The sequence below is a fragment of the Polypterus senegalus genome, chromosome 3 (assembly GCF_016835505.1).
Source record: "Polypterus senegalus isolate Bchr_013 chromosome 3, ASM1683550v1, whole genome shotgun sequence".
In the NCBI taxonomy this organism is placed as follows: Eukaryota; Metazoa; Chordata; class Cladistia; order Polypteriformes; family Polypteridae; genus Polypterus; species Polypterus senegalus.
Window position 1 is genome coordinate 275,244,887 of NC_053156.1, and position 25,529 is coordinate 275,270,415.

The 25,529-nt window shown below is 42.0% G+C and overlaps 1 protein-coding gene across 5 annotated transcripts in view; it reads left to right on the forward strand.

The window, feature by feature from the left end:
* The window catches only part of plxna2 (plexin A2), a 333,056-nt gene that overhangs the window by 186,696 nt on the left and 120,831 nt on the right, over positions 1-25,529 (forward strand). For all 5 annotated transcript variants that reach the window (XM_039749202.1, XM_039749204.1, XM_039749205.1 and 2 more), the window contains exon 6: positions 12,270-12,393. In XM_039749202.1, coding sequence (XP_039605136.1) covers positions 12,270-12,393 — 124 coding nt within the window. The remainder of the gene's footprint in view (positions 1-12,269; positions 12,394-25,529) is intronic.

Below are 25,529 nucleotides of genomic sequence, written 5' to 3' on the forward strand. Positions count from 1 at the left end.
CAGGAGGCCCCATGTTTGCTCAGGTTATTCCTGACCACCTGGGTGACTACCAACTTTGTTATATGTCACAGGAGGCTGTTTGACATGAGGAGGCCCCACGTTTGCTTAGCCACTACCTGTCCATGTCAACCTAAATACGTCACCTCAAATTTTATAACTAACTTTAGACCTTGTGACGCCATGGAAGCCCCAGATTTGCTCATTTAACCCCCAGGTCACTAGTCGATTTCTTATACTTTAGAGTAGTCGGTGTGACACCAGCAGATTCCTGTCCAAACTCAGACACAGATACCCTGAGTCATTCAGTTTAAGGGTCTCACTTTATCCTGTAGAGGAAGCTTTAATAACAGCAAGCCTGGTCATTGACACTTTTCAGCAGACTCCTCACTTTCTTAAACTTTAGAGGGGTCCCCAGATTTGCTCACCTGGCTTCTGACTCTTGGGTCACTTACCGCTTTCTTAACATGCCACAGGGAGGCTGTTTGACTCCAGGAGGCCCCACATTTGCTCATCCACTGGCTCCCCATGTCACCCTAAATGAACTACCTCACCTTTTATTTTACATTAAGAACATGTGACATCAGGAACTCCAAGGTTTACTAACTTAACTACCAACACCCTGGGTCACTCCTCACTTTCTTCTGTTTAAAAAAGGGCAGCATGGGGACACAGTAGCTAATACTGCCTCATAGCTCCAGAGTTCCTGATTCTCATCCCAACTTGAGCCACTGTCTGCGTTGGGTTAAGATGGCCTACTTGTCCCAAGTGCTCTGGTTTTCAGTTTAGGGTAGGTGGTAATTTCAACTTGGTGTGATGTGAATGTGAGCGTGATTGTGCATTGTGGTAGACTGACATCCCATTTATGGTTAATAGCCATCGTGTGCACAATGTCTCCAGAATAGCCAGTGATTCCCCACAGCCCAAAACTGAATGAGCTGGTTCAAAAATGATAGATGTGACCCCAAGAACTTCTAGACCTGACCCCCTTGGGTCACCCTGAATGAACCTCCTCACGTCTGTTATGAAGTTTGTCAGGAGGCTCTCCCACTGCACAGTAACTGTAGTGCTGGACGGCCCCCCACTCTTCATGGCCCTGGGTGACCTAATTTACTGTTGTTTCAAAAGGAGACACCTAAAAGAGCCACATGTGTTTCATGTAACATGACGACCTTAAGCGTTGTTTTATTTTCTCTTTTGAGTTGAGTAAAGCTCCCCTCTCTTTCTCCCTGGCTTTGTCTCTTTGTGTGCCATTGTATTAGTTTAAGCCTATTAATAATGGAATCACTTCAGCTTTCTATTAGCCTAATCCTGTTAAGCTCTCTCAGTCGCAGCGCCATCTCTGCAGTAGACACTCTGAGTGGAGCTGCATTGACTTGCAAGACGGTACCCCCATTTGTAAAAACCAGCACTAAATGTCTCCTTCAATCCCAAATTTGATCATTTTCCATTTTTTTGTTTAAACTTACTCATGAATGTGCAGCCTTTTTGGGTGAAGGATAGGTGATTCAATCAATGAGGGTCACAATGAGCATGACTAGTAATTCAGCACTTTGACCAGTAGGGGGCCACACTGCCTGACTTCTCTTTGATACCTGCAGCAAGAGGCCGAGATAGCAAATTACAAAATGAAGGCACGGAGGCCTAGATAACTAACTGGAAAGTTGGAGCATTCCTCAATTTTGTTTATTGCCTCTAAGAAATATTTTTATTAATTATTTTTGTAACAGTCATTCACATTTGGAAATAACAGGGATAATGGAATGTAATTATATGTGTCATTAGAATACATAATATGTTGGGTAATCGCATGTTATGTAGTCCAAATAGCTCGCGTTGGCTTTTATAGACGGCAGATGGCAATTTAAGTGATGTAAAAATGACATCGGCTGAAGTTTTAGTGTTAGTTGTTGGTTATGAAGGGTTTATGGCTGACTGTGGTTCGTATTTCTTAAACATAACAGTTTTGAAGGAAGTGCTCAATGGTGAGTTACAGACTTTGGTGGAGTCTGCCCATGCATACTAAGCTGACCTGACAACGAGTTCCCATCTGTGTGCCCAGCTCTACTGCCACTTCAATGTATTGGCAATCCATTTTACTGGCTAATTGAACATGTAAGGAAAGAAAATGCAGAAGTTAATAACATTCCATCCTCTAAACCTGCTCTATCCTGAGGAGGGTCACAGGGCCTGTTCCATAAATCCTAGAGTGCAAAGCTGGAACAGCCCATGGACTTGTGTTGGATGGGCACTAAAATTTTGACTTTAGTATCGATATGAGTTTTTGGGCCTCAGAACCAGTACCAAAACATTTCAGAAACAAATAACAGCCAACTTACCAAAACCTCCCTGTCTTACTCCAGCCTCCCATGGTGCACATCACTTCCCTCTTGAAAACCGTCAAGTCCCAATCATGTTGAAGCACTGAAGCAGGTGTGGACCCCCCTTTGAAGCTACCAACACATGGAACCAATAAAGGGGGATGACCATGAAGAGCTGATCGTGTCACGTCCAAAGCGTTAACCACAATGCCACACTGCCTGCCAGTCGCTCAGCTTACACTTGGGGTGATCTCTTTTGAGATTTTGGAAAACTTCAACCGCACATTTATTTGTATAGACACATGAAGCTGGGCAGACCACTTCTGGGCAGTGCTTGGTCACCAAGATGAGCTTCCAGCTTCTGATGACAGTGTGGTAGGGCATGAGTGCTTGTTTGTTTTCATTGGAGTGGACACACACCATGCTGCCTTGATTTCATGCTCTTAATGACCTACAGACCAGAAACATTTGTGAAGTTTTTTGAAATAGTTAATTAGATTTGCATACGGAACAGATTGAAAAGTCCATGTGAGCAGGCATTTGGGACTCCCCTCGTATGTGTGAGCCTCTCCTCTTTCCATCACTGTGATACTGTCAAATCCCTAAATGGTTGCAACATTGTGATTTCCTTTTTCTTTCCCAGAATCTTCCTTTATTGCTTTTTAGAGTCAGCATCACAGTGGAGGAGAACTTATACAATGCAAATAAAAGTGATAACAGGTAATGGGTGAGCGCTGTGATTTTAACCCAGGACTATGGGGCCGCTTCATTTTTAAAGCCATATTATTTATTTATTATTAGACAGTTTTACATTCATTTATTTTTGATACGAAATTTTAAAAGACAAGGCAGCTGTCAAATGAGCCGATGACTAAATTAAGTGGCGTCAATACAGATATACGTACAGTTAAGTAAGTCAAAACAGATAAATAAAAGAAGAACTGCAGTATTGATCTGTTTGGGTTTTATCCTCCATAGAATTCTGTTTGCAGCAGTTTGAAGGGGTCACATTGCAGTGCACCAAACCCACCTTAATGCAGGCTGATCAGATAACAGCTCATTGCCTTCATTATGAATAGCATATGAAAGTGGTCAAGTCCACTGTCACAGACGGCTGGGATCCTTGTCTGGCCAAGATGCCTCTTCTCTGGGAAGACCAGGAGAGCAAGCCTGCTCAGGATAGCACCTTCCTCAAAACACTAGACGGCAGCCCCCCTGGGTTGCAGTGCTGCCTAGGACTCCCGCAGGGCTTCATGGGAGTTGGAGTTTGATGCTGCCCTGCTGGAATCCATGGGCGCCGCCAGGGTGCTGCCACACCTTGAAGTGCTGCCGGAAATAGGTCATCAAACACCTGTAAACTTCCAGGTGGTCTATAAAAAGGAGCCAGCAGCCACCACTCCGGGAGCCAGAGTCGGGAGTAGGGAGACAAAGCTTGGTGGGAGGAGAAAAGAGAAGAAGAAAGTTAAAGAATTGTGATTGTGCTTGTGTTTGGGACTGTTTCGTGGGAACGGGGAAGACGTTCTCCATGAGAGAACAGAAAATAAAAACAGGTTGTGTTTTTATAAGAGTGCCTCCTGCATCTGTCTGAGTCAGGTTAAGAGCTGGTATAGCACCATTTACAGTATTGTCACACCATATAGGATGGCACTGAGACAACCATCCATATGATGTTTGGAGACAGCAAGAGCTTTACCATGCAAGTGGCAGCACATCAAAGTTCAGTCCTAAGCTCTTTACAAAACTAAGATGATGATGGTACATCCATCCATTTTCCAACCCGCTGAATCTGAACACAGGGTCACGGGGGTCTGCAGGAGTCAATCCCAGCCAACACAGGAAACAAACCCCGGGCAGGGTGCCAACCCACCGCAGGACACACACAAACACCAAGCACACACTAGGGCCAATTTAGAATCGCCAATCCACCTAGCCTGCATGTCTTTGGACTGTGGGAGGAAACCGGAGCGCCCGGAGGAAACCAAACAGACACGGGGAGAACATGCAAACTCCACACAGGGAGGACCCGGGAAGTGAACCCAGGTCTCCTAACTGCGAGGCAGCAGCGCTACCACTGCGCCACCGTGCCACCCATGATGGTACAGTAGGTGTCAAATATGGTACTGTAGAAGAATCCCGAAGGTGGCAATGCGGGGTATGCAGTAGTAGCGTAGGTTCAAGCTCATTGCCAAGTACACAGAATGTGAGAAATGGGTTAACCAAAAAAATGCAGCAGCATAAAAGGGCAGCTGACAAAGATCTTCTTCGGTGTGACCTCCAGACCATCAGCGACACAGCAGACTTGAAGGTGATACACAATTAGAATGAGTCGTTTTGTCATTTTGGCGACGTGTTGGACTGTACTGGTGGGGCGGATTCAGCAATGACCATCAGCTTGAGATGGAGTTGCCAAAGTTTAGAGAACTATTGATATTCAAGGCAACTTCACTAAAAATGAAAGGGAATATTTCTTCTACTTGTGTATGAGCCTGTATGATTTATAGCAGTGAGTCCCGGGTGTTAAAATCTGAACACATGAGGACTGAGATGTGTACAGTAAGATGGGTGTGTGATGTGTCAATGAAAGACAGATTGAAGAACGAAGATCTACACAGCAGAGTGAATGTTGAACCTATCAGGACCATCTTGCTGTGGTATGATGATGATGACAGCTTGGTGAAGTTATATCAGTGGATGGTAAGAGGACTAGAGGTGGGCCGAATAAATGCTGGATTGATGAGGTGAAAGTATATATGAAGAAAATGTCCTTACAGATTCTGATACTCATGACTGAAGTAGTGGGAATTTGGGGTATAACGGCCAATCTGGGTTATTCTGGAAACCAGCAGTCCAACCGGACAAATGATGATGATGACACACATTGCTTTCATTTTGCATAAAGTGTCACTTAGCTGTAAATAGTGCCCTGGGAATGGCCTTCCACACCAAAAGAGGGGGAGTGCTGACTGAAGGCCCGACATGTCACCTGCTGATTGGCTGAATGGCCTATTCAAGTCAAACAACAGTTCACAGTTCTTTTATGTCTGTGCCTGATGTTGCCGCTGTGTGCATTTTGCCCCTTGCCTCTTAGAGCGATAACTGAACCCCTGACAGGTAATCTTGAGTGTCACGAGAAGACGTTCCCATCCAAGATTAGAGTCAGTGGTTTCTTCTCCATTGTGGTGTTCTTAAGACTGTAACTTCAAAGCTATGAAGCTGCAGGTTTGAACCCTTTTTTGCTTCCACCTGCCTCCTTGCATTTGACTTTGATGGTCTAAAGGGAAGATGTGACAGCTCTGCTGTTTTCTTACAGGCCCTCTTTTATTCGCAGAGTAGCATGAATTTTGGGTGGGTTACAAAGCACTCGTCTGAATGTTTTGGTTGAGGTGAGCTCTTTTAGCTTAGGGTGCACAGAATCGGCCCAGCGCTGAGGCTGCGATCGCTAATTGAAACGCCAGCTGACATCTCATGCTTACAACGTTTTGATTTAAATGAAAAAGTACTTCCATGCTTGGCATGTTAATAACACTTAAGTATATACAAACAAATCTAAATTGGCCTCATGAGAGCATGAGTGTATGTGTGCGCGTGTGTCTGAGTGATTGAGCTCTGGCGCTCTTGTTTGTGCTCAGTGCTGCAAGGTTAGGCGCTGGCCCACCGCAACCATGAAGTAAACAGTTTAGGAAAAGGCTGGATGGACAGAGGAGTGACATCAAGGTGCTTCACCCCCTGTGCTATCATGACTGAGTGTTGCCCCTCATGGATCAGTATTGGGACCACTGCTATTTTTAAAATATATAAATGATTTGGAGAGGAATAGAAACAACAAGCTGGTTAAATCTGCAGGTCATACCAAGCTAAGCGGACTGGCAGATAATTGAGAAACCATTGAATCGTTACAGAGGGACTTGGACAGCATACAGGCTTGGGCAGATTTGGGGCAGATGAAATTTAGTGTTATTAAATGTAAAGTGTTAACATGTAGGAAGGAAAAATCTGTACACAATGGGAGATCTGAAAATTAAAAGTACACTTTATGAGATGGAGATAGGAGTCGTAGAGGACACAACTGCCAGACAGTGTTCAGAAGCCATTACTGAGGCTAACAGAGTGTCAAGTCATATAGCGCCTTGATGTGTGGAGTATACGGCCAAGGAGGTTCAGCTCAAGCTTTATAACACACTGGTGAGGCCTCATCTGGAGTTCTGTGTGCAATTTTGGTCTCCAGGCTACAAAAAGGACATAGCATTGCTATGAGAAGAGTGACAAGGCAGATCACAGGGCAACAAAGGATGAATTAGGAAAGATTAAAAGAGCTGAGCATTTTCAGTTTAAGTAAAAGAAAATTAAGAGGAGACCTGAGTGAAGTGTTTAAAATTATGAAGGGAATTAGTTCAGTGGATCAAGACTGTTATTTTAAAATGAGTTCTTCAAGAACACAGGAACACAGTTGGAAATATGTAAAGGGTAAATATTCCCACAAGCATTGGTAGTTTTCCTTACACAGAAAACAACAGGCGCGTGGAATAAGTGATCAAAGTAGAGTAGGACTTTAAGGACCTTCAAAACCTGGAATAAAAAAAAAAAATTTGGAGAAATTACGTGGGTAGGATTGGTGAGCTTTGTAGGGCTGAATGGCCTGCTCTTGTGAAATTTTTTAAAAATATTCTGATGAATCTTCTCACTTTTCAGTCCATTCTTGAGCATGGCAGGACCCACTTCCTGCTCTACAGCCAGTAGTGCTGGATATTCTTTTATGTGACATATTCGTGATGATCCCTTTTAGTAAAGGAGACATCTAGAAGAGCCTCATGTATTTGATGTAAGAGGACCACATGTGCAGTTTTACTTTCTTTTTGCAGCCGAGTTCAGCGATTCTCACTTCTTCCCTCAATCTGATTCTTTTAGTGTTATTATTTTATTAAGGACATCATTTCAGCTTTTTATTGGTAAGTTGAATTTAAAGGCAGCAGGATGGCATAGGGGCGGCACGGTGGCGCAGTGGTAGCGCTGCTGCCTCGCAGTTAGGAGACCCGGGTTCGCTTCCCGGGTCCTCCCTGCGTGGGTTTCCTCCGGGCGCTCCGGTTTCCTCCCACAATCCAAAGACATGCAGGTTAGGTGGATTGGCGATTCTAAATTGGCCCTAGTGTGTGCTTGGTGTGTGGGTGTGTTTGTGTGTGTCCTGCGGTGGGTTGGCACCCTGCCCAGGATTGGTTCCTGCCTTGTGCCCTGTGTTGGCTGGGATTGGCTCCAGCAGACCCCGTGACCCTGTATTCGGATTCAGTGGGTTAGAAAATGGATGGATAGATGGAGGATGGCATAGTGGTTTATGCTGCTTTCCTCATAGCACCAGTGTCCTAGACTCATATCCTGTCCTTTGTACATTCAGGTTCCTTCAAGTACCCCTCACAACCCCAAAAACAGACACATTAGGATGATTGTCAACTTTTAAGTTGTCTCTGCCAGTGAGGAAAAAGAGTGTGTGTGTGTGTGTGTGCGTGTGCATAAGAGTGCCCATTGCTGACTGGCATCCCTCCTTGACTTCTTTTTTTGTTTTGTTTTTTGTTTTTTTCTTTTTGAGTGATTTCACAGTTAACTTTAAAAAAGCAGACCGAGTGCAACTAAATGCCTCATGTGTTTTTCACTTTAATATATAAAAAAAGTAATTAAGACATAGTTGAAAATGTGTGAACTTTGTTAATGAAACACCTGCACTACTGCTACTGTTTTAATGACATTTGTCTTCACTGTCTTTGCTTGGCATCCCTGGCAGACGAACTGGCTTGTGGTGAAGTGCTGTCCAGCCACCCGTGCTGAATTGCTTTCTTGGCTATCCCTAGAAAGTAGGGGTCCCCAACTCTGGTCCCGGATGGCCGCAGTGCCTACAGGTTTTCATTCTAACCCTTTTCTTAATTAGTGACCTGTTTTTGAACTTCTTTTGAATTCATTTTAATTGACTTGCTCTTGAAGACTCAGACCCCTTAATTGTTCCTTTTTCCTTAATTAGCAGACAAACAATTGTGAGATACAAGATGAGACTAACAAACCTGTGTCTGTCACACAATATCTGAAAATAAAGAAAAGTGAAGGTCTCAGGAACGTTGATCTGCTCAGGTCCATAAAACATTAGACGATGCTCTTATATAAAAAAAAAAAAATCAACAATTTCAGAAATGCATACCATTGCTCAATGAGAGCAGCAACAAGCCATGGAATTAAAGAACGGGTTTAATTAATAAAAAGACTCTGCGCCTAATGAAGCAACTGGCTGGAGTTTGAGGCCCTGACTTAGTTGGTCTTCTGTTGGCTCATTCACTTCACATTTCACTTCTGTTTGGGTGCCGTTTAAGGAAAGAAATGAAGCAATTCAGAGGAATGATGAAGAAATTCAGGGCAACAAATCTTTAAAAAGCAAGTCAATTAAAATGAAAGGAAAAAGGAATTAATTAGCAGCAAAAAAATAGATCTCCATTTAAGAAAAAGGTTAGAATGAAAACCTGTAGCCACTGCGGCCCTCTAGGACCGGAGTTGGAGGCCACTTGTCTCTGGTGTTTCCCAACATTTTCTCCCAGTGAGTTGTCTCGCTGCTTGCAGGACGCTCACAACTGCATGATAAGTCATTGTCTGTGCTAGGCGGTGATGTGGAGGACAGCTTGATTCTCACTTGAGTTAAAATGGGCATGTCTGTGTTACAGCAGCAGCATTCACTAATTTATTTATGATGTGCTAACATGTGGCTGACAGTAGGCCCTCTTTAAAACAGTTGAAGAAAATGCTGTCTCAGAAACCCATCTGTGAATTTCAGAGAAAACTGGACTATCCTTGACAAAGGCAAAGTCCAATTATTGTTATTTTGTTTTTGTATGAACTGCATTTTGAATGAGGTGATATGTAAAATACAGTTGAATTGACTGTGATAAACAAGCTTTCAAGTCCCCATTGTCCTGAGAAAAATTTCCCTATTATGAGGTGTACTGCTTGTGGTGAAAGGCAGCATGAAAGAATAATGGACCAGAAGGTGATGTAATGCCAAGTTCATTAGATAGATAGATATAATCAATCAATCAATCAATCAATCAATCAATCCACATTTATTTATATAGCACATATTCATACATTAAAAATGTAGCTCAAAGTGCTTTACAAAATGAATAGAAAAATAGAAGACACAATAAAAAATAAACATAAGTCAAGATTAATTAACATAGAATAAGAGTAAGGTCCGATGGCCAGGGTGGACAGAAAAAACAAAAAAAAAAAAAACTCCAAGGCTGGAGAAAAAAATAAAATCTGTAGGGGTTCCTGACCAAGAGACCACCCAGTCCCCTCTGGGCAATCTACCTAACATAAGTCAAACAGTCCTCTTTGTATTTAGGGTTTTAATGGAAGGACCTGATGATGATGGTCACATAGACTTCTGGCTTTCAGTCCATCAATGTTGGAGCATCATGATGCTTTGAGTAGGTGGTGGCGCAGGCCGCCACCACAAAGAAACCGGAAAAAGAAACAGAAGAGAGAGTTGGGGTCAGTATGGATTTTGGAGCCACTGTGAATAGTTATTATGAAGAATTGAACATACAGAGTATCAGTATTAAGTTAAAGTGAAGTTATAAAAAGGCCATGTTAAAGTAATGTGTTTTCAGCAGTGTTTTAAAGTGCTCTACTGTATTTGCCTGGCGAATTCCTATTGGCAGGCTATTCCAGATTTTAGGTGCATAACAGCAGAAGGCCGCCTCACCACTTCTTTTAAATGTATTTTATATAATGATATATAGATAGATAGATAGATACTTTATTAATCCCCAAGGGGATTAATATTATGGAAATTAACGTCAGTCCAATCTGGCATTAAATCAACTGGTAGTTAGAAAATTGAAAGCAAAAAGACATTTACCAGAAAACATTAGAAAGACACACACAGACGCTAAAATTCAATCCACAATCTTGGATGATAAAGAAGTACATGGCTGTGACCTTTATGCAGTCACATTAATGATGTCACCCGTTGAGCAGTCCTGATATTTATGATTAAGAAATGTACACAGAGATGGTGTCACACATAAGGAAACAAATATGGCATCATGATAAGAAACACAAGGTCAGTAGGAACAAGACAGAATACATGTGTGTAAATGAGAAGGAGATCAGTGGAATGGGGAGGATGCAAGGAGTAGAGTTGACGAAGGTGGATGAGTTTAAATACTTGGGATCAATACTACAGAGTAATGGGGATTGTGGAAGAGAGGTGAAAAAGAGAGTGCAGACAGGGTGGAGTGGGTGGAGAAGAGTGTCAGTAATGATTCATGACAGACGGGTATCAGCAAGAGTGAAAGGGAAGGTCTCCAGGACGGTAGTGAGACCAGCTATGTTATATGGGTTGGAGACGGTGGCACTGACCACAAAGCAGGAGACAGAGCTGGAGGTGGCAGAGTTAAAGATGTTAAGATTTGCACTGGGTGTGACGAGGATGGACAGGATTAGAAATGAGGACATTAGAGGGTCAGCTCAAGTTAGATGGTTGGGAGAGAAAGTCAGAGAGGTGAGATTGCATTGGTTTGGACATGTGCAGAGGAGAGATACTGGGTATAGTGGGAGAAAGATGCTAAGTATAGAGCTGCCAAGGAAGAGGAAAAGAGGAAGCCCTAAGCGGAGGTTTATGGCTATGGTGAGAGAGGACATGCAGGTGATGGGTGTAACAGAACAAGATACAGAGGACAGGAAGATATGGAAGAAGATGATCCGCTGTGGCAACCCCTAATGGGAGCAGCCAAAAGAAGAAGAAGATAAGACATGGAAAATAATCAATCTAAATTATTATTGCTTAATATTTGAGTATGCTTCTTACCACATAGTAGATTCATTCTGTTTTGTTTGGTTTTTCCAATTGGAGTACATGCAAGTGCCGAGACTTGTTCATGGTCACTCAGTGTCAGTAGTACGATTCAAACCCACAACCTGAGGCTTTGAAGTCCATCTGCCCATTTGCTTACTTGCTAATTGTCCTTGACATATTATTGTGGATGTCACCGTTGGCAATGTCAAGGTCCCTGGCCACTAATGCATTGCATTTTGACAGGAACACAAGGGAGTCGCGTGAGAAGCAGAGATATGTTTGTGTTAGAGGGGGTTGCAGGTTTGGCCTTTAACCTTGGGAGTGTCTTGGAGAAGATCAAACAAATGTTCTTCACTCTAAGTCTCTTGAGCCTTAAATAAGGTAAATGTGAGAACGTGATGTTCTGCCGTGTGCCACTTTGAGCTCATTAGCTGCATGTGATGGGCCATTTATTCTTCATCACTGGTGCAACATGTCAAGAAGGGACTAGGTATTAAACAACATCTGGTGGAAAGAAAAAAGACGTCCATTGAATGCATTTGGAGTGTGCTGAATAACACTGTCGAGGTTTTTATTCCTTTGGGCAGACCCTTACGCGAACTTCATCAGTTTAGTTAGCTCTCTGAGGAAGCAGTGCTTCTGTGGCCAAGTTCTATAACAGTTCTATCTTGCTTTTGTTTCTACAGGATTCAATTAATTGTATGTAAAAGATCGAAGGTCAAGACTTTGAGGCATGGGTTGATAGTTTCTGTTAACAAAAATATGTGGCCGCCTGTGCATGGTCTTTCCTGCTTAGAATCCCAATGCTGGTGTGAAAGACCACTTTGTTGTCTAACAAACTGACCAGGCAGACTGAATTGGAGCATCGCATTCATTTTAGAGACTACCAGTCTTGTCAGAAATGTGAAGCTCTAATCACTACAGGTGTGCAGTCTTGTCCTCATTAAAGGTCTTCATTTCGGCTGGCATTTTAACTCATTTGCATCTGCAAACAAGCCTACGATGTTGGCACTGCACACATGCCAGCACTTTGGAATACAGGGATTTCAGACTCTTATGTAAAAGAAAAAAACTGGCAGAACATTTGAAATGACACCTTTCTCTGCTCTTCCTCCTCACAGGTGTTCCCGGAGGGACAGGTGCCAGCGGGCAGAGGAGCCTTTCCGATTTGCTGCCACCATTGATCAGTGTGTGAGGGTCGTAGTGCAGCCGGACAGCATTTCTGTCTCCGAACACAGTGAGCTGGTGAGTGCGACTGCTTGGTTCATGTATAATGAGTGCCTACCAGTGCTGTGAGTGATGCCAGTTTGACATTAGAGCATCTGTAGACTCAGAGTCAGTCCGTCTTTAGTGATTTTCTTGCCAACTGCAATCCCAGAACTCTTTACATTCACTATAAAAGCGCATTTTGACGAGAGACCAGTTTTTATGTTTGGTGTGCTAAAAGTTAATTGACATGCTTGAGGTCATCCAGATGGTCAGTGTCTTTTTTAGATTAACTCCTGACTGACATAAAAATTAAAAATAAAGTAGTCGATCAGGTAGCCAGTTATACATATATTAAGTGATAATGGACTGAATGAAAATATCATGACACCCAAACTAGAATTATTAATTAATTTCTAGCATTTTGGTGATACGCTGTTACTCATGAATCTTAGCAGTGTCATGTCAGAAGGAAACACAGTAGCCTTCACCTCAGAGTAGCTGGTAATATTTCAATGGTTTACAGGCAAATATAACTTTTAACAACAGAAATGATAATACTGTAAAAATAATGGTATTAAGGAAAACTATTTGCAGTTAATATACTTTTAAAAATCGTTAATATACCTTGAAAATACCCTCTGAGCAAATTATTAGGCTAACCTGTACACCTGCTTGTTCCTGCAATTATTTAATCAGCCAATCATGTGGCAGCAGCACAATGCATAAAGTCCTGCTGATGCAGGTCAGGAGCTTCAGTTGATGTTCACATCAAATACCTGAATGAGGGAAAAAATGTCATCTCGGTGATTTCGACTGTGGCATGATCGCTGGTGCCAGACGGGCTGGTTTGAGTATTTCTGTAACTGCTGATCTCCTGGGATTTTGACACAGAACAGTCTCTGGAGTGTATTCCAAATAGTGTGAAAAAAGAACAAAAAACACCCATTGAGTGACAGTTCTGTGGACAGATACACCTTATTGATGAGGGAGGTCAGAGGAGAATGGCCAGACTGGTTGAAGCTGACAGAAACGCTACAGCAGTTCAGATCACCACTCGGTACAACTGTGGTGAGTAGAAAAGCATCTGAGAATGCACAACAAGACCACGTCATGTTCCACTCATGTCAGCCAAAAACAGAAAGCTGAGGCTGCAGTGAGCCCAGGTTCACCAAAACTGGACAGCTGAAGACTGGAAACATGCAGCCTGGACTGATGAATTTTGATTTACGCTGAGACACACAGACGAAGAGGTCAGAACCCAACCTGCCTTGTGATAACACTTGAGGCTAGTGATGTTTGTGGTGCAGCAATGGTGTGAGTTGTGTTTTCTTGGCATACTGTAGACCCAATGATACCAATAAATCAATTCTTGAAAGCCACGGCCTATCCGAGTATTGTGGCTGACCATGTGCATCCATTTGTGGCCACATTTTACTCATCTTCTGTAGGCTATTCCCAGCATGATAATGCACCATGATACAAAGCAAACTGGTTACATGAACTTGACAGTGCATTCAGTGCTCTTCAGTGGCCTTCCCAGTCACCAGAACTTAATCCAGAAGAACACCTTTGGGATGTGAGATTTACAGCATGAATGTGCAGCTGTCATATCTGCAGAAATTGTGTAATGCAGGCATGTCAACAGGGACTAGAATCTCAATTGTTTCCCAAATCTTGTGGAATCCATGCCATGAAGAACTGAGGCTGTTTGGATGGCACTAACCAGTAATAGTGTACAGTAGTGGCCCTATGAATTTTCTCACTGAGTATGTGTAAATTGCATAACTTATGCTCTGAATACAATTGTGTAAAACCCAATATCCATTTGAAACAAATTCTATCTATCTATCTATCTATCTATCTATCTATCTATCTATCTATCTATCTATCTATCTATCTATCTATCTGTCATATAATACTTTATCTATCTATCAATTATATAGTGCCTTTCATAGTATCTATCTCTCTGTTATATAGTGCTCTTCATGTCTATCTATCTATCTATCTATCTATCTATCTATCTATCTATCTATCTATCTATCTAGTTCCTTTTGTATCTGTCTATCTGTCTATGTATCTGCCTGTCTGTGTGAACAGCATGTTCCTCAAACTAGTGTTATAAACCTGCTTCAGATTTGACAGTGCAAGAAAAAGCTTCCCAGAATTACTGCACAAAGTAGATACTTTAATTCAAGATACTTTAATTCTGAATTCATCATCAGAGGTCTGCATCTGAAGTGTCTTCCGTAAACGTGGCACTTTATGTCTGGTGACCTACGGCCACTTTACTGACGATGCACTAATCAAAACAGAGCTCACTGAAGAGCGGCCTATCAGCTTTGATGGGTGATAATGATTTGATGGGTATTTCATGTTGTGTCCAATTTTACTAAAATAAATAAATGAAGAATTAAATAAATAAATAAATACATAAAGAAATAACAAACAAAAACACATTTCATGAAACATTTAGTTATGCTCAGATATTATTGTGTTTTTATTTATTGTCACTTTTAATAATACATTTATATATTTGTGTATTTATTTGTTTATTTAATTTTTTCCAGAATATTCCTCCATAGTGGCATGAATAAACATAGTTTACCAATATAAGTATTTAATATGCAGCAGTAGAAATCGAATTAAAAAAACGTAATTACAGGGCAATTTAAGGCAATTTTCTTGGTTCAGTATTAAAATTTTGTTGGTGAATTTAAAGAATCACTTTGTTTATTTAAAGTTCTGCTTACTTCCAAAATTTCTTGTATGATTGATAGTTATTATTCCTATGGTATTTATGACACCTCTGGAGGTTTCTGGGCATCACACGTCCTTTTACCTTCACTAAATGTGTTTATATTGTAGATAAACATTCAAAATTATAATCATAGCTTTAGAAATGGACATTCCTTTCGCTGTAGCTTACTGTAGAGGCTTTAAACCTTTGTCCAAAAATGCATTTCCCTTTGGCAAGTGACTTTTCAATAAAGCACAGTCTATCTATCTATCTATCTATCTATCTATCTATCTATCTATCTATCTATCTATCTATCTATCTATCTATCTATCATCTTTTGTATCTGCCTGTCTGTCTGTATAGCATGTTCCTCAAGCTAGTGTTATAAACCTGCTACATGATGTGACCATATCAAGACACTAGTGAGCACACGTGTACCTAGGTATACTAAGACAACCCAGGTGTGGACAAGGAAGGCTATTTTTTGAAGAACTTAAAAATGTATGAATGAGTGTTAAATGAAGGAGTGAATACAAAACAATATGAATGATAAAGTAACAAAGACTATTCCTTTCCTGGGGCATTCTCTGTGCTTTTCTAGTCTTGGCACCAGACTGTGTGTGGCTTGTCCGCTTACCCTAAGAATCAATAAATTCTAAAGCTCCTTCCTGCCCCCCTAGTCTTCCTTTATTTCACACACTGGCCTCCTTTTCCCTCTGGCCAGGCCAATCCATTGCCTCTGCTCTGAGCTCCAAGGTATCCATCGTAGCGCACACTTGATCATGCCAGGCCAATTGCAATTTATCAATCAACTTAATGTATATAGCAACATTGGAGGAAAAAAATGGAAGTTAGAGGAGATCCCACATAGACAAAGAGAGAACATGCTAGCTCCTTACAGGCAGTGGCCAGGCTGCAATTTGAGCCCAGGAGTTATTAATGGCCCTGCCACCCTTGTATTTACTATATTTGTTATATTTGTGTGAGTTTATTATAGACCCCTTAGAGTCCAGTATTATCTTATTAGGTTTGCTCTTGCAGAGCTCTGTGTTCAGTGTGTATCAATCCAGACAAGTGAACTCCCTGCCACAAATCTCTTAGCTGAGCTTTCTAATGGCAGCACACTTTAGTAACATTTTCCAGCAGTTAGCAGCTGAAGACAATTACAGGGGTCTGCAGACTAGAGTGGTATAATTAAGTCTAAGATGGACGCTTGTCATTAACTTTGACCTCCTGTGGGTCTGTTAGTGGTAATAAGCCCCGGCCCCAATCACTTTTATTACTTAATTGAAATGTGACAACATTCCTTGGCTGTCAGCAGATAATCAGGTTATCAGAGTGATTGATTGTTCAACGTGGTGGAAGTGCTTGGGGTGGGTCAGTTGGACCTTATCTGGAAGCAAAGCCAATCCATAGCTGCCTTTCTCTGTGATGGGAGATAACAAGTAGGAGGGAGAGAGTCGCATTAGCTTTGATCTTTGGTGCAGCTCACAGTTTTCAGTTTGATGGTCTGACTGCCTTATTCTGCATTAAGGTTGTTCACCAGTGACTGGCCTTGTGTTTTGCTTTAGTGCAGACGTTAGTCTGAAACAGGTGGGGATGTCTGGGATGTCACAAGTGTGCCTGTGTTCAAAGGAATAGAAGTAATGCATGCATACATATAGTAATCCAATTCAGGGTCGTGAGGGTCCATTAGGCAACAAAGTGGAAAGCAAAATGATGCCAGACCATTGCTGGGCACATACAAGCAGACCCGCACTTATAACAGGGCAGTTCAGAGTTCACACATACGTCTTTGAGGATGTGGTAAGAAAACTTGAGTCCCGGGTAGAAGACCCAAACTGATAAAGGGAGAACGTGCCTTCTCCACTGTGTCACCATTTCCTAGTATCATTCTGCCTGTGTTTGTATGACATCCTAGTTAGAGAAGAAGTGAGCTTATGGAAAAATGATGGATTTAGGAATGAATATCACAATTGCTCCTTTGTAATTTGCATCAGTGCAGACTTTGGTTGTTTTTGTTCTAAATGTGTTATATAACAAAGTCAGTCAGTCAGTCAATCATTCTCCAAACCCCTATATCCTAACACAGGGTCACAGGGGTCTGCTGGAGACAATCCCAGCCAGGCAGGAACAAATCCTGGGCAGGGCGCCAGCCACCGCAGGGCACACACAAACACACACCCACACACCAAGCTTATACTAGGGACAATTCAGGATCGCCAATGCACCTAACCTGCATGTCTCTGGACCGTGGGAGGAAACCGGAGCACCCAAGTCTCCTTACTGCGAGGCAGCAGCACTACACTGCACCACCGTGCCACCCCATATAATTTTTTCTATTTATTTGTCATTCATGGCAACATGCAGTGTTGTATAGTAATGACCTGCAGGCTATAATTGTGTGTTCACGTGCTGTGGTTCACGCACCTTTTCATATGTGTCATTTACATGTCTTCTCACATTATCCAGGCCATCCATCGCGGTTCCTAAACAGATCATGAAACAGTTGGACAGGCCCAAGAAAAACAAAAAGTAAAGTTGAAACTGTTAGTGATCAAAGTCTAAGTAAAGGGCTTTATTAAACATTATTTAATTCTGTTAATCTTTATGTAGTTGGTCTTATTTGAACAAAAACGGCAAACATTTTTGTCGCCAAGAATAATTGACTACAGTATATAAAATGACTCATACGTTACGAAAATTCACTTTATGATGAGGTTTTCAGGAATGGATTTGTTCTTTCTTAAAATGGGGTCAGTCTGAACACTGTGGCAGATGGATGGCCAGCGCCCTGACCTAGCCAGGATGCCTTTGAAATGGTATAGCCGGAGGAGAGAGTATGCTCAGGGCATTATCTCCCCAGGATCACTAGGTGGCAGCCCCCCTAGATTACTACGGCACCTCGAATTCCCACAGCGCATACTGGGAATTGGACTTTGGTGGTTCAACTCTGTAGGCTTCTAGCGGTGCCACCAGGGGGTGCTGCAGGGTCTCCTGAGCTTTATTTCATCGGGCTACCCCTTTAACCTGAGGTTCTTCCGGATCACTCCTACGGGACACTTGAAGTACTCCTGGGGATTACATAAAAGGGGCCAGCTGCCACTGTGCCAGGAGTCAGAGTCAGGAGGGAGAAGGAAATGCTTGCTGGAGGAGTGAAGGCAGAAGGAGAGAGAAGAAGAAAAAGAGCATTGCTTTGTGCTTTGAACTGTGTACTGTGCTTTGATGGCGGGAAACGCTTGAGGAAGAGTTTCCAGTAACAAAGTAAAAACCATGTGTTGTGATGAACTTATTTCTGTGTCTGTCTGTGTTGGGTTTGGGGAGCTGGAGTGTCCCCTGCAGGTCACAACACCTTTCCTGTTAGTGCTGTGTCCAGTGATTAAGGTACAGTCATTAAGATGTCCATCATGCTGAATGGCTCAGCTTCAGGATACAGGCACTTGGCTCAGACTTTACTGATTGTAATATGACAGATGCTCAAAAAGCCGGTAGCCTGAATTATGTTAGGACTGTAAGAGCATTTTTTAATGTTTAACATGGAAAGGTCCTACATTTATACTTATACTTTTGAGCCATAGGAATGTTTAATAGCAGATACTATTTAAGTACTACCTGAGTAGTTTTCAAGTGGTCAAATTTTACTTAAGTCATTCTACAGAAAGGTAACTGCACTTTTACTCAAGTGTTGCTTTTGGGTACATTATACAAAACTGACAGCTTGCCTCATGAGAGGAATAGTAACAACAGGCACATGATGTCTTCAAATGCTCACACAACACGAGTGAGTCTTAGCCTTCTATCCAATATACACAATGTGACCAAAGGTCTGCATATATGTGACCATCACACCCATATGAGCTTGTTGGACATCCCATTCCAAAGCCATGGACATTACTATGGAGTTGGCACGTCTTTGTGGCTATTAACAGCCTCCATTCTTCTAGTAAGATCCGAGATTGTGGGAGTGTCTGTGGGAATTTGTGCCAATTCAGCAAGAAGAGCATTTGTGAGGTTCTGATGTTGGACAAAAAGACATGGCTGTCAATCAGTGTTAATTCATCCCAAAGATGTTCTGTACGGATGAGGTCAGGGCTCTTGTGCAGGCCACTTGAGCTTCTCCATAGACCTGGCTTTGTGCGCAGGGACACATTCATGCTGGAACAGAAAAGGACCTTCTCCAAACTGTTGCCTCAAAGCTTACAATATGAGACAGTTGTCTGAAATGTCTTTGTGTGATTTAACATTAACAGTACCCTTTACTGGAACTCACCCTAACCCTGAAAAACACGTTTCCAGTGCTCCAGAGCTCAATGGTGCTATGTTGTACACCACTCTGGCCAATGCTTGACATTCCACAAAGTGACCTTAGATTCATGTGCAGCTACTCAGCCAATAAAAACTATTTTTGAAGCTTCAGACACACAGTTCTTGTGCTGACGTTGCTTCCAGAGGCCCTCTGGAACCGTTGAGAGTGATGTCACAGAGGACAGATACTTTGTGATTGAGCACTTGGCTGCCCCACTCTGTGTCTTTGTGTGCGCAACCACTTCATGGCTGAGCATTTGTTGCTCCTTGTATGCTTCCACTTTACAATAACAGAACTTCTAGTTGACCAGAGCAGATGTAGCACAGCAGACATTTCACAAACTACCTTGTGGCAAAGGTGGTATTCTATGACAGCACATTGTTTAAAGTCACTAAGCTCTTCAGTATGACCAATGCTACTACCATTGTGTGTCGATGGAGATTGTATGGCTGTGTGCTTGAGTTTATGCACCTGGTAACAGTTGGTGTGAATGAAACATCTGAACTCAATTACTGGAAGGGGTGTCCACATACCTTTGGGCATGTTGTGTATAATATATATACACAATCTAAATCCATTAAGTAGTTCTCTTGTGAAAGCAGATGGACAGACAGGTGTTGGATTTTATATATATATATATATATATATATATATATATATATATATATATATATATATATATATATATATATATATATATATATATATATATATATAAGAGAAAGAGAGAGAGAGATGGGTGGCATGATTGTTAGTCCTGCTGTCTCATTGATCCATGTTCAAATCTTGTACGCATGCCCCAATCCACTTCAGGGCACACATTCTTACACCATGCCAGTGTGAAGTCACTACTTAATCTTGTGCCACATCTCTTTGGGATATGGTAGAAAAATGTAAGTACCCAGACGAAAATGCACTGCGACATGAGAAAAAGGGTAAACTCCATTCAGGCTGTGACCTGATCGGGATTAGAACCCCTGATTTTGGAGCTGTTCTGTCTAATGTAAGGATTTTAATACGTTATTCAATTTTTATTTTATATAGCATACCATTGTAGAGAGTTTTACAAAGCACACAATTATGAAGTCGGCCTCCATATTGCAACTTGTAAGTGGAAGCTGTGGATCAACAGTGCATTTGTTTTCCATACATTTATCAACAGCTTTCAACACCACTGATTGTTTCATTTTTCTTTAACAACTACGAAATATTATCGTCAGGCCTAATGCTTCAACTTATTTAACAAATAGAAGCCAACATGTGTCTGCAGTGGATGATAAATCAGATTGTTCAGAGATAATATCAAGCGTGCCACAGTGTTCCATTCTAAGTCCATTACTCTTTGTAATCTGGATAAACATGGCTGGGCAAATTGTGAGCAATGCAAAGGTGCGTTAATGCAAATGCTACTATGGCACAGTTCAGTGGCAGAAAGATGGAGGAGTTTTACAAGGTGATTAAATTCTATTCATCTGTTTTAGCAGGGAGGATCATGGGGGCCGATCCCAGCCAAAGTGTTTAAAGAGAGGACCCAACATGAGGCAGGTGTGTGTTGGTACAAATTTCACATCCTACAGGAAATGTGCATCTAGAGAGATGCTTTCAAGTGCAATGTCTCCCAAAATCACTTGGGCTGTCTACAAAGAAGATGGTACTATGCTACCCTGGAGGGGACATCACTTCAGCATAGAGCACAGTCATACAAAAGCATGCTAAGTGACCCAATCAGAGGCACATGGGGTTGACCCAGCCATCTTATGGTTTAATGGCTTTACCACTAGGCCATGCCATCCATCCAACTTCTTATAAACCTGCTTGATTCAGTTTATAAATCTATAAGCATCTATAAATTTTGAAGCAGAATTACTGTCTAGATGTCGCACTGTCTTTGTTTTAATCTGTGAGTGTATTGGTAAGCATAGAACCAAATCAAACGTAATTAAGTAGTAATTTAGGGCTGTGTATCGAGCAGAACCAATGCTGGATGCAAGGCAGGGACCCAACTTAAACAGGGCACCAGCTCATCATAAGACATAGGACATCCACACAAGCTCATAAGAGGCCAATCGTTAGACCAAACTGCCAGTTAAGTCTGCAGAACGTAGCAGGAAAAACGGCATCATTGCCTTCTTCTTCCCTTTCATCTTCTCCCATTTTTATGTGTGATCAATGTGTTTTGATCAACCTACTCCTTTACAGTTTGGTCTTGCACTTCCTTGTCAGTCAGATCCTTTTCCTTGAGATCTTCTTTTACATTATCCATCCTCCTCCACTCTGGTCTCCTTCATTTTCTCATTTCCTTTACTTCTGTTTCCATCACTCTTTTTCTCACATATTCATTATCTCTCCTCATCACATGTCCATGACTATGTTCCTGTCCTTTCTTAGATATCTCTCCCACTTTTGTTGTACCTCTCATTTCTTATTCAGTTCTTTCTGTAACTCCACAAATCCATCTCAACACTCTCATTGAAGCCACATCTAACTTCTTCCCCAGTGCTCCCTTTCCTGTCCATGACTCAAACCTTTCCACTCACACAATCCTTGTGATACCTTCTTTTATTTGTTCCATCCACACCACACTCTATGGATCCCATTCTCCGTCATGGGACACCACTGACCCTAGATTTTTAAACGTATCCACTCTTTTCAATAGCTCGCCCTGCGGGCTAACTTCTGAATCCTGATCAGAAAAGCCCACACAGACAAAAGGAAAATATTTAAATTGACCGAGCCAGTCTACAATTTACACAAAGCTCTCCATATTGGACTTACCTGACTCTGGAGGCCATAATGGAAAAGTGGTTAGTGATGCTGCCCCAGGTGACTGTCTGTGTGATCTCCACTTCCAAGTGGTTTATGACCAGAATCCAAAGACACGAGAGCCTGGGCAAGTATGCACTTTGACATTTATTAGCACGATAGGGAGGCCTTGCTTCTGCTATGTATCTGCGTCTACTCCCTGACTCTACATTGGAATGAACAGATTTAAAAAAGAATGCATCAATACAAAAATCAATAGAGGAAAATATTGTTATAACAAAGTGCTGACTTGATATCATCTGGGAGAATGCTCAGACTCTTATGTGCTGGGAAAATCACTTCTGCTTCTTATATTGGGCCATTTGTTCATTTATTTTTCTGCCTTCTCCTTGATCGCTTTTAGAGGTTAGACACTCTGAATGGAGGCTTTTGAGGCACAGTTTACATTTCATTCGCTTTTTTATTTATTTAAAGCTTACTTTTTATTACTATTTTCATCGCCTTATTGCTTAGATACAGTCAGTGCTACCTTGCATTTCTGTTACTTTGTGGTCACTGGCATTTCTGAGGGTGCACCAATGGAGGTCTTTTAAACTCAATTGGAAAGGTACCTTTTTTAAATTCATTTTTGTCTTAACAGTGCCCTGTCTCACAGTCACTTTTAAAATAATAATTATTATTATTTACATTTTATATAGCGTTTTTCTCTCTACTCAAAGGACTTTACATGGACAATGTGGAGTCACTTCAACTACCCCCAATGTGTAGCACCCACCTGCATGATGTGACAGCAGCCATTACTGTGCCGGTACGCTCACGACACATAAGCATTTCTGTGCAGAAGGGGTGAGAGAGACAATTAGAGACAGGGGATGATTAGGGGGCCATTATGAACAAGGCTGGGGTGGGCAGTTTAGCCAAGGCATTAGAATAAACCCTACTCTTTTTGAAAGATGCTCAGGGATGTCTTATCACGACAAAGAGTCAGGACCTCGGTTTAACATTTCATGCAAAGGAAGATGCCAGGTTTACAACACAATCACTGCACTGGGGCATTGGCATCCACACACAGTCCACAAGGGTAGGCACCCCGATTGCCTCACTAGAAATCTCCTTCAGCATCAACCCAAGCTTTTCCTTAATGTTCTACCCATCCAAGTACTTGCTTAGCTTCAAGAGGATGACCTGTCCTGAAGCACAGGTGGTATGGCTCGTCACCAAACTACAAAAAGTACATAAGAGTTCTAGACATCATCCCAAGAATAGCAACCACCTCTTGACTAAAGGGTACATTTTGGGCAAACAGGCCAAGGGAATTAAGTCTCTTCAGAAGGCTACATGGGGACGTAATCAGGGTCCTCAGCATTGTCAATGGGTAGCATGAAGCTGAATAAGGAGAACTCTTCAGTACTTGAGGACGCCTAGTGGAGACTGGATGGAAGATGGAAGCCATGAGATACTGAAATAATCAACCATCTGATGTAGTTGAAGTGAAGACAGCAGATGTGCTAGGTGTATTGGATTGAAGATTATTGTCATTTGTACACAGTACAATGACATTTTCCTTTGCACTGTACACATGACATTCTCATTTATTCACTTAGCAGACCCTTTTATCCAGAACGGTTTGCATTATTGAGCTGGGGGACTGCTTTGAAACAAGTGTTACAGGACAAGGTTATAAATTCAGTTGTCACAGGTAAAGAGTTTTAAACCAAAGAGAGCAATACAAGACTAATTATTCTTATCTTAGTTACTAAGAACCTTACACCATAACCTTCAATCATTTCTGAAAAACCGTGAGGGACTTAGCATTTTGGGTGGAGATGGGCAGATCATTCCACAGTTAGGAGCTACATGTGAAAAGAGTCTGGTTTGAGATTTGATGCCAGGCAGAGGTTTTATCACCAGACTGCATTCATTAGAAGACCTGAGTGGGTGAGAAGGATCTTATGAGTGCTGCCATGTACATAGGTGCTGAATCAACAACTACTCTGTAGGCAAGCATCAAGGATGTGAACTTCATGTTTGCTGCAGCCGAGAGCCAGTCGAGTGACCTGAAAAGAGGACTGAGTTACAATACTGCACTACTACCAGTGACAGTTGTGACACAAACAGCAGGTGATAAATGAAACAAACATAGCATAGCATTCATAAATTGAATGCCGGGTGTGCCAAAGAATATGTGGCAGCATTTGGAGAAAGGCAGGAAACAACCCTGGACAGGTGTGAAAACAAGAAAACCAAAATGTCACAAAAAGTTGGGGTACGAGGTGGTAATCATGCTGAATTGTGCATTTATGAATCGTGATGCAGTGTCTTCACCATAAGGTCACTTCTGACACCATTGTGAGAGTCTCTGGTGTTTAAATATGGTGACAGCTGAAGGATGAGAAGAAACAGGTGGGTCAGGGATCATCTTGGGTTCTTTCTGACTACGGATAGAGGAGATAAACTATCACACTAGGGTGTCATATAGCAGCCTTATGAGTTGAGAACAGAAACTTTCCCTGAATCTTGAGCTGTGAGTGGCCATGGTCCCCAGTGCAGTGCAGGATGGCTGAGGTCTTTCTTAGGTATTGTGTGTTATTTATGTGCTGAACACATGACGGTTGTGTGTCTATAATATTCTGAGCTGACTTTATCACCCAGCAGCATCTATGAATCCTTCAGGAAGGCTTGTACTCAGCAGTGCTAGCTCCCCGCCATACTGAACCCTACTTGCTTTGTGAATTAATTCAGGTTATAGACACATGAATAAGACTCGGTCTATTTGGAAAGAGTGGTACTTGCCCTAACCATTATATATCCTGATTGTATACATCAGATTGATGGCCTCCAGTGCTGGTCAGACATCAGTGAATCTCTCCATTCTTTTAAATTCGTTCAGGGCAATGGCACTCTGCTGGCATAGAGTAATGCTCACACACAATCATCACATTAGCCTGTTCGTTGAAATGTCCATAGTGTGCTAGGGTCTTCACTAGCCTTTGTAGTGTGTTGTGGTCCTGAGTTGAACAAGTGCCATTTCAGCAGCCAGTGAAGACAGATTCCACTGTGGACCTGTAGATTCTGGTGATCACAGATTGAGACACCAGCTCTTTCCTCTGAGGTGTTCTTGGGCATTCCTGGTGGTGCCCACTTCAAGTCGCCAGTGATAGTCACTCCAGAAATTTAAAGCGGGTGCATAGCGTCTTTTACGGTGCAGATTGGCATGTGCTCCTGCTTTCTGACATCCATGACAGACTCTTTGGTTTTGCTGACATGACTTGTGTCCTGGTAACATGTGTCACCAGACAAATCTCTTCTCTGTATGCTGTCTCATCCTTATTAGTGATCAGGCTTATGATAATGGTGTCATCGGAA